Source organism: Mastigoproctus giganteus, chromosome 10, assembly GCF_048544385.1.
Source record: "Mastigoproctus giganteus isolate SK-2022 chromosome 10, ASM4854438v1, whole genome shotgun sequence".
NCBI lineage: Eukaryota > Metazoa > Arthropoda > Arachnida > Uropygi > Thelyphonidae > Mastigoproctus > Mastigoproctus giganteus.
Genome location: NC_143584.1, coordinates 226358927 through 226371926, shown reverse-complemented (window position 1 = coordinate 226371926; position 13000 = coordinate 226358927). Strand labels below are relative to the sequence as shown.

General features: G+C 34.0%; 1 protein-coding gene across 1 annotated transcript in view; it reads left to right on the top strand.

Moving 5' to 3' along the window:
• Positions 1-13000, top strand: part of LOC150079999 (uncharacterized) — a 79528-nt gene that overhangs the window by 49794 nt on the left and 16734 nt on the right. Inside the window, exons 6-9 of the mRNA XM_090382324.1 lie at positions 5084-5242; positions 5425-5583; positions 5717-5875; positions 8921-9079. Coding sequence (XP_090238450.1) covers positions 5084-5242; positions 5425-5583; positions 5717-5875; positions 8921-9079 — 636 coding nt within the window. The remainder of the gene's footprint in view (positions 1-5083; positions 5243-5424; positions 5584-5716; positions 5876-8920; positions 9080-13000) is intronic.

Here is a 13000-nt window from a genome sequence, read left to right as displayed (position 1 = left end):
CAGAAAAATATTCAGAAGTTTTTGTTGGAAAGGAGCTTGGGGGAAATAGTGTAAGTGATGTAGAATAGGTGAAGGTAAAGGAGGTGGATGATAGAATGTCTTTGACCAGGAATTCAGTAACTAAGGCGTTGGAGCACCCCTGTAGAAGCACCCCACAAAAGTATTAGGGCAGTAGGGCCCACCAGGTGAAAAGCTTAGAATGGTAAATGAGGTTGGAAAGCCATGGGTACAGTCAGTGGTGAACTGGGAATATTTTAACAATAGGCTTGCAGTTTTGCTGGCTTTGTATTATATTTTTTACAACTAGGGAAATATAATAGATAAATTTTTTTTTTAATAATAAAATTTTAATGTTGTGAATAAAAAATAATACTAAATATTTCCCATATCACAAAAAACCCTTGCAAACATTCCAGACTATAAAAACAGATATATAAAAAAACAAACTATTCTAGAAAATTGGATTACATGAAAAAAATTATTACACAAATATTAAATAAACATTTATTCTAAAAATTGCCACAGAGAATTTACTTCTTTATTAATATTTGTTGTCAATCTTCTTTGCTCAATAGCTGAGCAATGATTACGAAGGAAAGATTTGAAGTAACTATCTGGATCAAATTGAAGCAATGGTTTTCCATTTAGATTTATGGTCATCTTATCTGCAATGTGTTTAATTGTCAAAGATGTTCTTTTTATTGTTAAAATATTATTCATTATGCTAAAAGCTTACTCATCTTCAGCACTGCTAATTGCAATGGTTTCAAGGATATTTCTGGCTTTTTTTAATTGAAAAGGGTATTTCACTAGATTTTACAGTTTAACTGCTTTTGACAAAATCTCTAAAATCATTAATTTTTATTTCATATTTTATTAGAAAACTTAAATTTCTTATTCGTTTTTCACCCTCTTGCCATGGAGTTGAAAGTTCTTCCATATTTCACATTTCTGGGTAGCATATGTTTAAAATTTCTTTCAATTCCTTATAGTCAATGATATGATTATTTTCTTTATTTAATTTAAAAGTACTGTGTTGCATTAATAACTAATCCTTTAAGGATAAAACAATGCAGTTTAATAACTTGTCACAAGGTAATTTTTTAATGTGTTCTTACTTTTGATTTTGATTCCTTTAAATTATTTCAACTTCAACATGCTCTCAATTTTAGTTTCATAATTTCCTTCAGAATTTTTTGAATTATCAAAAGCATTAATAGTTTGAATAATTAATTTATCTGCTTTTAATTTAGTGATGCTGCAACTTTGTAAAGCATCTCAAAGGTAAGAGAGCTCCTGCAGGATGTCAACCATTACTGTTAAATCATTAAATTCCAGATTTAAGAGTTTTTTTTTTTTTTAAATAATCCTGAATTCTTTTCTATTATTTTAGCAAAGATTTCCTTTTTTATTTTTTTTTTGAAATATGTTCAGTGATTCTAATGCCGAGTATTCCTTGCATTAGAATGCAACGAAACTCTTATATCAACACCATTTTCACTCTGTAATTCCAATTTAGCTGGTAAGTTAGACATTGGCCGATTTTCTTTTTACGGAACTATACACTGAATTAAAAATTCTGGTAGTTGCTCAGATTTCTTTATCATTCATTTTGTCAATGACATTTGGAAGCATGTGCCTTTGTGATTCTTCATTTGTTTTTAAGAATTTTTTATGCACCACTGACTCATGAACAGTTTTTTGTTTAAAGATGTCTGTCAATTTTTTTTATTCCTTCCATTCTGCTCTACATTAAATTTCATCCATTCTTTTGAACCCAGCACAATGTTTTTCTTGTTTAATACCCATGTTTTTATATTTAGCACAAACAGAACAACATAATTTTCCATTTTGGATGTATAACCATTTGTACAGAGTTTTTTTTTTTTTTTTTTATTTTTAAAAATTGCTTGTTTCTCATTGCAACAATTGGGAAGTTGCTTTTCCGCTTCATAACTAAAACATTGATCATTTATAATATCCTCGTTATCAATGTTTATATATGTAGAATTATTTGATGAAATTACTTCACTATGAACATTAATTTTCTCCATTATGCTGGCAGAATGTGTAGAAGCAGATTTTTTTTTTTTTGTCTTTTCCAAAAAAAAAATTAATAAATTGGACTGTCTTTTCATGGCTAATAAATTTAAAAATTTGTTTTAAAAATTATATCGTAGATTTTGATAACTACTTGATAATGGGCAGTACACGATACACTTCTCCCTGGTGCAGAAACTGAACTAATTACTTTCTCTGTTGTACCTACCCTCATACACAAATCAGCTTATCTCACTTGTACATTTATCCCTACCATGTAGCTTACAACAACCATTCGAATAGGTTACATGAAATGCAGCAGGCTCAGTGACATTTTGCAGTATTATCTGTTCACAAATAGAAGATACTTAATAAAAAAAAAAAAAAAAAACCTCCTTATTTCATCCATCACTTTGCTCCAAATTTTTGTCAAGTTCTGCTTTGAATCTATTTGTTATCAACTTCTGCAACAACAGATGGAAGTTTGTTCCAGCAATCAACCACCCGCTGGCTAAAGGCAAACTTCCACACATCTATCCTACAACAGTCTTTCCTCAATTTGAATTTATGCCCTCTCAGGTGATTATTCTGAGCAAGAGGAAGAATCCCATTAGCATTGAGCATGCTCAAACCATTCAAAGCTTTATACACCTCAATCAGATCACCTCTCAGGTGCCTAGTCTCCAGACACTGTAATTTGCAAAACTTAAGCATTTATTCGTAAGAGCAACCCTTTGTTCTGTTCACTAATCTTGTTGCCCTTCTCTATACTCGTTCCAACAGCTCTACATCCTTCTTAAAATGAGGCCTGACCATTGCCTTATACAAGGGGATAATCACCTCCTTATCCCTGCTAGAAAAATTTCTGTATATCATTGACAAGACACCATGAGCTAATCTTCAGACCATCTGCACTGCTCAGAAAACTTCATATCTGCCTACACAATTACTCCCAGGTCCTTTTCATTTTCTACCACTGTCAGTGAAGTACCACAGAGTTGATATGTTGCTCTGGGGTTGCTGTTTCCCATATGTAGTACTTTACATTTGTCAATGTTAAACTTCATTTTCCACCTCTCAGCCCATCTGCTCAACCTTTCCAGATGCTGTTGAAGCAGCATAGCGTCAGTAGTGTCCTTAACAACCCTGCCAACCTTTGTATCGTCTGCAAACGATACAAAGGTTGGCATTAAGCTTGATATACCATTATCAATATTATTTATAAATACAGAAAACAATATAAAAACAGTATAAATAACTATAAAACAATATAAATACAGAAAACAAAATTACCCAGGTTTTTGCCCCCACCCTTCAACAAAGAACTGACAGAATTTAAGATGTGTTAGTAAAGCAGTCTCTAATTAACAGGTTATAATTTTTAATGGCTCAGAATATGACATTGAGATCTGGCGCCTCCGTAGCCAGGTGGGAAGGAGCAGCAGTGCGTAGCACACGCTTCTTGATTAGACCGGGGTTCGAGCCCGTCACCACCAAATATGGAGGATGCAGAAAGGTCAGGGAATGACCACCGTATATTCCCGGAGCAATATGGCCTTAGTTGCTAATGCTCCTAAAAACCAAATAACAAACAACAACAGACATTCAGATCATGAATAATGCATTCTGCATAAAATGGGAAAGGAGTATATAAATAAATATTTAAAAACAGTAAGCTGAAATGGTTAAAAGATAAAGTTGTGTATGAAATGTAATATTAAAAATTTACTTAAGCCAAATCAGCAATCCACTGGGTATGATTTAAAGTACTCCTTGCATGCGGATTTTTAAAAAAAAGAATGCTGAACTTATAACTATAGTACTAACTTCTAGCATTTCACCAAGACACATTCTCAAATATCTTTCAATAAATTCAAATTTTCAAAAATATTTTGTCATCAAATTATATTATTATAATAATATTTTATTGTTAAATCAACAAAAGTGAAAAAAAAAAGTAATTAAAAATAAGAATTAACAATATCAGTATTAGTAGTGGCAAATGCAAGAAGGCAAGCTTATAAAGCATCAGCCAAAAAAAAAAACAAAAAAAACCCTACATCATCACTTATCCATTTTCTCCAATAGTTTGTCTAGTACTTCCCTGAATTTATTCAAACTTCCCACTTTCACAACAGATGAAAATTGGCTGAAAGCAAACTTCTGCACATCTGTCCTGCTACCATCCTTCCTCAATTTAAATTTTTGCCCCTTCGTGTAGTTTGACAAATAAGAAGAATGCCATTAGCACCAAGCTTACTCAATCCATTCAAAGCCTGAAACACCTCAGTCAGATCACCTTGCAGGTGCATAGTCTCTTATCCTTCTATTATATTCCTTTATTTTGATAATTTCATTTGTTCACTAATAGCTTTATTTTTTGGTTAGATTTTTGTTTATGTACAGGCAACAGTGGTAGTCTTTATCACAGTTTATATGGGTGAAAGTTATGAGAGAGAACAAACAAGTATACTTGCTGTAGTATCAGCAGTATTTTCACATAAAAAAAATTAATCTAATTTGATACATAATTATAATTTCTGTACCTCTTTGGAATGCATATTTATCACTACATGTCTGGAACATTCTCCTATTTTTGTTACCACACATGATTGCCAGTCATGCTTTCTACCTTGTTAATACATTGATTAACAACTTTTCCATTCCATAGACTTGCTCCCAGTGTACCCATTTATTTCTTTAATTATTTCAAAATTGGTTGTTCAAGAAGGCAATTGAATGCATCTCAGTAATTCTTTTTTCATGTTGTTACCTTCAAACTCAATAAAACATATGCAGCACTAAAGTATAACTTTATTCCAAATCATTGGTTCATCCAATTAATTTGTTTAATGTCATTTTATTACATTTTGTTAAGAGAATGCATAAGAATCATTAGTAATAAATGTTTAAGTAGGATATCAGTTAAAGAAGCTTAAAACACTTCTCTGTATACTTGGATGTAGCACCAGTTTGTTATTTTTGAAACTTGTACTATATAATTAATGAATGTCTGTGAAAATTTCAATTTATTTTTCTGCAGAAACACCTGGAGAACTGTGATTTGGCCATAGTTAATTGTCCACATTGTAATGATGAAATGCCTCGATTGAATCTCAATAGACACATGAGTGATGTGTGTCCAGAAAATCAAGTGCAGTGTCCCCATTGCAAACATCCTTGTGCAAGGAAGAACATTGATGTAAGTAGAATGATGGTAGGGGAGGTTAGTACCCTTAAATATCTGAATGTATATTCACACTGAGCCTTCAAGTTATGGAAACGATAATAATGAAAAAACACTTAAATAAGATGATACTTTAAGCTGTTCCTTCAGGACCATAAATTCTGTCATTTTCAATTATTATTTTTTTTTATTTTTAGGATCACCAAGAAACCTGCGATTCTGTAAAAGTCAGCTGTCCTCAGTGTGGACGTAGAATGTTTCGAAGGTTACTTGATGAGCACCTGGTCAAAAGGTGTCTGGAGGGTTACATCCAGTGTGATGTGTGTGAAGAGAAATTTCAGCGAAAGGAAACCCGTGTAAGTTTTGCATAACATTCTGGCAACTTTTCATTATCTGCTCTTCCCATTGCACTATTGGAGGAAATCATTACAGCAATTCAGAAATTTCTCTTTATTATTATCTGCTTAGAGATTATATTTTCCTTCACAGGATCACCAGCGTAAGTGCTGTAGAAGGCCAGTTAAATGCCCACAGTGCGAGGCTGAAGTCAATCGACGCAAATTAGATGATCATCTTAGTGAAAGGTGTCCAGAGAGGGAGGTTCAATGTCCCCAGTGCAATGAAATCTTTAAGGGAGGTAGTATTAAGGTATGTTAAAAACCAGTTTTTAAGTTTTGTTTATAAGCTTTATTGCAATTTCAACTCTAAATAAGGGTTGAAACATCTTAAATGTTATTATTATTTTAATTGATGCATGCAGAAGAATTATTTTAAGATAGAAGGGATTTTTCATATCTTTTCCTTCTTGCTTATAGCAAGAGCTTGGCTTTTTTAGCCCCTTGGATACAATGAAGCATTGCTCAAGATACAAGTAACAAATCAATATTAAACATGCTATTTACAGACACAGTATATTGATGCCTCATAACCTTATGCTTGTCACAAAATAACAAAATAAACCAACCTGATTGGGCATTTTTATTTCATTTCAGTCAGATATCTTGCAACAAGATATTGGAAACACAAATTATAAGTGCAGTAGAAGTCTGATAATTCAGACTTCTGCACGTGTTCCAAAAACCTTTTTTCTGTGAGGGCTAAAGCCCAGGAACACCTGATATTCAGAAGGTGTGCCAAGGGTAATGGTTTTAAATGAATAGAAAGCTAATGCTAGGGCAACAAATTTACATAACTTGTTAGTGTAATAGAAAACTTTTTCCAGTAAGATTAAATAAATAATTGTAAGGTAAGATTAAATAAATTTAATCTTACCTTAAAATTAAATTAAATAAGTTTAATTAAAAAAAAAAAATTATAAACCAATCTCGGAAAACAAAAACATCCATCCACACATTTTTATGAATTTATTTTATACAAATCAGGAAAATTAGAAAGATTTTTAAATGATCTCTCGGTTTTTTCGACTTACCGATAATGACTGCGGACAATCTGTGCATCCGAGCAGCATTTGCACACATAGCAATTATAACTCACTCTTTTCTCATCTTAAAACTTGGTGCAGGCATTTCTCTTGTAGTGGCTAGGGTTTTTCTCGGTAATGCTTTTCATAATAAACCTGTCTGATCAACATTATAAACGTTTTCTTTCTCTTAATTTTTCATGCTATAAGTGAAGCAAACTTACTTTTCAAAGTACACTGCTGCCGATTCGTCTGCAGAAATTTTCTCGCCTTGAATATCTGATTCCCGGATACCATGTCTCAGTTTAAAATTTTTAGCCAACCTGTGCTTGCCTTAAAATATTCATTACATTTTAATTTTTAATTAAAATCCAATGCTTTTTTACACAATATTGGACCAAACATTGGTTCACCTAAACTTCACTTCTGAATAAACCACAAATAAAGTGCACTCTCTACAGCAGCATTTTCAAGTTTCAACACTGTGTTTTTCCTGCTAGATCCTCCTTCACTATTCATAATCGACACAAATTCTGTTATAACATTGTAATCTTTCTTGATGTTGTAAATTGTTGAAGTCCCCACATTAAACTCTTTGGAGAGATTTTCACCTTTTCTAACTCTATTAATAATTTCTGTTTTTTGTTGTGATGTTAAAACTATGCGTTTTCCTTTCGTTCACATTTTACTGTAAAAAACTGAGAAAAATAATAAATTGTACAGTTCTGGGCCAATATTATTCATACCGAATCTGGAGCTAAACTAATCTGAAATTCACTCGTGGTTTCCAAGAAAACCCAGTACTCTGTGATATTTTTCTAAAGCACATTTCTGCAGGTCAAATAGAATTCTAGAGGTCACAACCATAAAGCAATTTGCAGTTTTCTGTTCATTGGGCTTTTTTTGTTTGTACAATCTGTTATAAACAGGTAATAAACTATCTTTTGCTTATTATAATCAAAATTCAATTTTTAAAATGTGACACTATAACTGGAGCTTACTGTACTACCGTTAATAAAAAAGAAGAAAGATCAGCCTTTCAAATTATTCTGGATAACCGATGTTCTACTGTGCATTTATTTATTGTGCCAGAGAATTATATAACCATTAACTGGTGACAGTGTACTTATTATAGTTGTAGTCAGAAGGCTTTATAGCAGATAAAAAAAAATACATAAATAATGATAAAAATGAGTTGTATTTACATCATCAGGTATACATATAAACACTGCAGGTTAGAAAATAGGATGGCATCAACAGCTTCCTTGCAGTTTTGGTAGTCTTCTGAGATTAAGAATATATCTACATTCATAGACCTATACATATATCTATATGCCGAATAAATTTGAGCAGGGGATAAAGGAAAGAACCTATTGAGATAAAAGATTTGATTACAGAGAGGAATTAATGAAGGCTTCTACCTCGTACTCCTGGTGGAAAATGTAGCGCAATCCTTGTCCCAAAATAGGGGTGATCTGCCAATCATTCAAGAAGAATTTGATCACTGAATCATGAGCAGTGTCCAAATTTAAATTTTCTGTCATTGTGTGAGAGATGGTATGATTGTGGCCAGTTTTTAAATTTGCCCATTTAAAAGCCAATATTTCATGGAGAGAGCTCTTCTTAATGAGAGAGGGCGCCAAATATTAACCAGATTTCAGCTGCATATAACACAGAAGAAAGAAATTAGCAAGTGCTCTATTGAGAGGGGATCAGATTAAAAGGGAGAGGTTTTCTTGAAGAAAGAAATATTGGACACCTTTATCAAATTAGTATGGAGGCCAAAAAGGCTAAAATAATTAGTAATAACCACTGCAGTATCATTAATATGTGAATTATTTTGCTGTCACCTACTCAGGTGTTGTGGAGATAACTCTGATTTTAATATCAGCATGAAGTGAGGAGCATTTTAAAGCAGAAGCGGTGAAATTAAAAGAGGAACAGAAAGAGTGCCACTCAATGGAATTTTGTCAGATACTTTTTTTTTTTTTAATAAGAAAGAAATCAAGAATTTGAATTTTTTTTAAGAGAGAGACAATGTACAGAGGAATTGAGTATATTGGGTAAATGGTTAGTGATCTAGGGCAAAATCCATAAAATATAGTAATGTTTTAAGTTAATTTTTTTTTTTTTAAGTCTTATTTAATATTATTGTTTACTGTTTCATTAACAGTATTTATTTCTATGTAATTCAAAGACTGGCATAGAAACAAAATATTTAGGCCCATCATAAAAGACACATTTGTTTCTTACAAATTTTGGTTCTTTCTTAGAATCACATAAACAGTTGTGGTGCAGAGAAAGTCAGATGTCCAGAATGTGATACAGAAATGTATTCAACTATCCTTAATGAACATGTAAATAATTGGTGTCCTGAAAGGAAGGTTCAGTGTTTAAACTGTAAGAGGAATTTTCGGAAAAGCATGATCAAGGTAAGTTGACAAAAGTATACATTTGATAAATTTCTTTGGATTTATAATGTAATTATTTAAAAATCTATCTTAGTGTTAGTTACCAGTTTCAAGTATGTAGTGAATACATTTCTCTTAGTTCATATTACTGTACTGCATTTAACAAGCAGAAAGATAAACTCTAATTAATTAAACTTTTAATTAAAAGTAATACCTATAAAAGTATGAATTGAACTTTGCCATTTGGATTTCGGCTCTTAGACATTTTGAGAAAGATGTGTGGGGATATACACTTGGTTCTAAACAGGGCTCGCCTGAGCTATAGGCAATCCAGCCAGTTGCCTGGGGTGCTGATGCTTTGGGGGCTCTGACATTGAGGATGTTGAAGGTTTGTGAGGGTGCATATGCTTTGTGGAAGGGGGGAACAATATGCAAAAAAAGCCTAGTAAACATGGGTCCTTAAGTGAATCATTTTCGAGATATTGCACATTTATAGTTGGGATCCACCACTGACTTGTTTGTTTAGGTTAGGTTATGCTCATTCTCTCCGTTTCCCCTCTCTCAATGCTCTGAGACATAGCAGGCATACTAGTACTTGTCAAAGGATGGTCAACATGGAAAGAGTAGCTCATGGTGTATTGTCAATGATATATAGGAATTTTTCTAGCAGGGATAAGGAGGTGATTATTCCCTTGTATAAGGAAATGGTCAGGCCACACCTAGAGTACTGTATACAGGTCTGGAATCCTCATTTCAAGAAGGATGTAGAGCTGCTGGAACGAGTACAGAGAAGGGCAACAAGATTAGTGAATGGAACAAAGGTGTGCCTTACGAAGAAAGGCTTAAGTTTTGCAAAAACCAGCGAGGTGATCTGATAGAGGTGTATAAAGCCTTGAATGGTTTGAGCATGCTCAATGCTGATGGGATTCTTCCTCTTGCTCAAAATAATCACTTGAGAGGGCATAAATTCAAATTGAGGAAAGACAGATGTAGGATAGACGTGCAGAAAAATTTGCCTTTAGCCAGCAGATGGTTGGTTGGTGGAACAGACTTCCATCCCTTGTTGTGGAAGTTGATAGCCTAAATAAGTTTAAGGCTCAGCTGGACAGGTATTTCAAATGAACAGAGGGGTGAAGTGGAAGTGGTTTTTTTTTTTTTTTTTTGGCTGATGCTGCATAAGCTTGCTTTCTTGCATCAAATGCCTCTGCTAATGCTAAAGAGGTTACAGCAGCAAAGAGTATGCGGACATGCACTTCATGTATGGTAAAGCCAACGGCAGTGCACTCGAGACTGCACATGGCGCCTCCGTAGCCAGGTGGGAAGGAGCAGCAGTGCGTAGTACACGCTTCTTGATTAGACCGGGGTTCGAGCCCGTCACCACCAAATACGGAGGATGCGGAAAGGTCAGGGAATGACCACCGCATATCCCGGAGCAATATGGCCTTAGTTGCTAATGCTCCTAAAAATCAAATAACAAACAACAAACATCGAGACTGCACATTTGTACCAAGAAGCATTTCCCTGCCGAAGGCAGCCCAACAGGTGCACATTCATCAGAGTACATCAGTGCCTTAGAGAACATGGGCGCTTCGCACATGGACTATGAACAAGTAGGCCCAGAAGCATAACATCTGATGTTGAAGAAAGGGTGTTAGAAAGAACATCCTGTAACATGTAACATCTGTAAAATCCTGTAGTGTTGAAAAAAAAATTAAAAATGTATTATCTTATGTTTAATAAAACCACCCTTAGCAAAGGATTCACAGCTTTTTGCTAAATTAGTGCTCCCATAGTCAGTGGCGGATCTTAACAGAAGCAAATGAATCGAAAACGGTTCATTTGCGGCCCTATGTTCACTGGGACTTTTTTTACTTATTTTAGTTTGTACTTTTCACCTTTAAATTATTGATCATCATTTTTGAAACACCCTGTATAAGTCTTGAGAAAAACACAAGTCCACCCTTCCATTTGTATCTAAACTATTTGTAGCCATGAGGATTTTATTTTTAAGTATCCTTACTGCAGATTAGAGTTCATTGCTCCCATTTGGTCCCTTCCTGCATTTCCGTTTACATTTTTGCTGAAATAGTGATCACTTCTTTCTGTGCATTCGTTCAAGAAACTTCTATGTGCATTGGTTGTCAGCAAGAAGGAAGTGCTCTCTCTTGGTTTGTGTTTAGGAGTCTGCAGTGAAAATGTCATATTATTTCACCACTAAGAATCAACATTGACACCTGATTAAAGACTTCAATATTTTGAAATTTATAAATAACAATAAATTGAAAGATATGTTGCCAGATTTATGGGTAGCATTGAAAGTTATACTGACAATTCCACTAACTGTAGCAGGAGGGGAAAGGAGTTTTAGCAAATTAAAGCTAATTAAAACATATTTGGAATCATGAATGTCGCAGGCAAGATTAACTTCATTAGCAATACTATCCAAATCCAAGGATGCTCTCATAATCATGGCCAATGGTTTGCTTACTTCTTTTGCTGCTGCTTTTATTAAAATTGGATAGATCCTATCAGCCCCAACTAGATTATTTGCTTTTAGCTATAATTCTCCCATCTTCCACTTTCTTTTCAGTTATCACAAAATTATTTAGCTTCTGGTTAAAACTTGATGTATTTCTGGTAATTCCCATCCCTAAACTGCTTTTCAGTTTATTGATGGGAATACTTTGCAGTATTTCAGAAACTTGAACAGCATTAACAATAATTATGGCACTCGTATCTAATTGACCAACAAAGTTCATCCATTTCCTTATGATAAGCAAGGAATTCTTTGCTATTTCTCTTTGCATTCTTATAAAATATTAAAAAGGCTTTTTATAATCTGCCTTAGCAAGTTGAACCTCCCCTCCCCCTAGTCACTTGATTACAGACTAGTTTGCACTATCAGTAGTTTTTCGTGTACCTGATAATTTATAATTACTCTGAGCATTTTTCTTCTCTGCCACTAGTCTTATCATTTCAGCTGACGTTGATTTATGCCAAACTGACTCCACTTGACACCCATGGCAACTAGGTGTACTGCCTTTTACTAAGAATGGTATCTCCAGAACAACAACATGGCAGGTTTGTCTTTTGGGTCATATCAATCAATAGAAATAAAGAAATGTACTTGCAGTATTCAAATTCTGCCTCCTCTATGCCTGATTGGTACCATGTTTTCAAAAGCCCTACAATGTCTGCATGAGATGATTTAACCAATACTTCAAATTTATATATTATACTACTCACATGAGTGGACAAGCATATATATATGTTTGTGTGCCTATTTCTTTTACTAACCCTTATATTTGTTTGCCCCAAGAGAACCTCCACTCCAGTAGGCTCTGTAATCTCCCACACCTTTTTTCCACATTTCTGCTTGTGGCTGATGTTATAATATTAGTCTGTGTAAACTCCCCCCAAATTAGCAGTTTTCCAACCCACCTAACACTGCTCCAGTAATATCAGCAAATATTATTGCACCCCTTCTATTTAAATGTATCCCATCTCTTTAAAAGCAGTTCTCCCCATGAGCCTTGCACAATCTCAGTAGGCCTGAATTTTTTGAAAAGGGGTCTTATCATGTACTTCCTCCTGTCATGTTTGGTCAGACTTGTATGCACTTTCAAATTTAGTCCTAACTTGCAGCTTTTCACATCGTTGACCTGTAGCTGTTAAGTGTATCCTAAGATAACCTATTCTTAATATCATTAGGACCAATAGAAAAATATCACCTTTTGTACCATTAAAAGATAACTATTCTACAACATCATTAAATTTTGCCCCTTCCTGACATAACCTGGTTCTATTCCACCTATTATTTTTTCACAATTTAATGTTTCTGTGACAGTAGTTCCTATTTTCAGTGTCACTGACAATAGTTACTACTGTGTAATTCCCCTCTTTCAGCTAAAAGATCTCTGGCTTTTAAAAACTCAGTGTGGC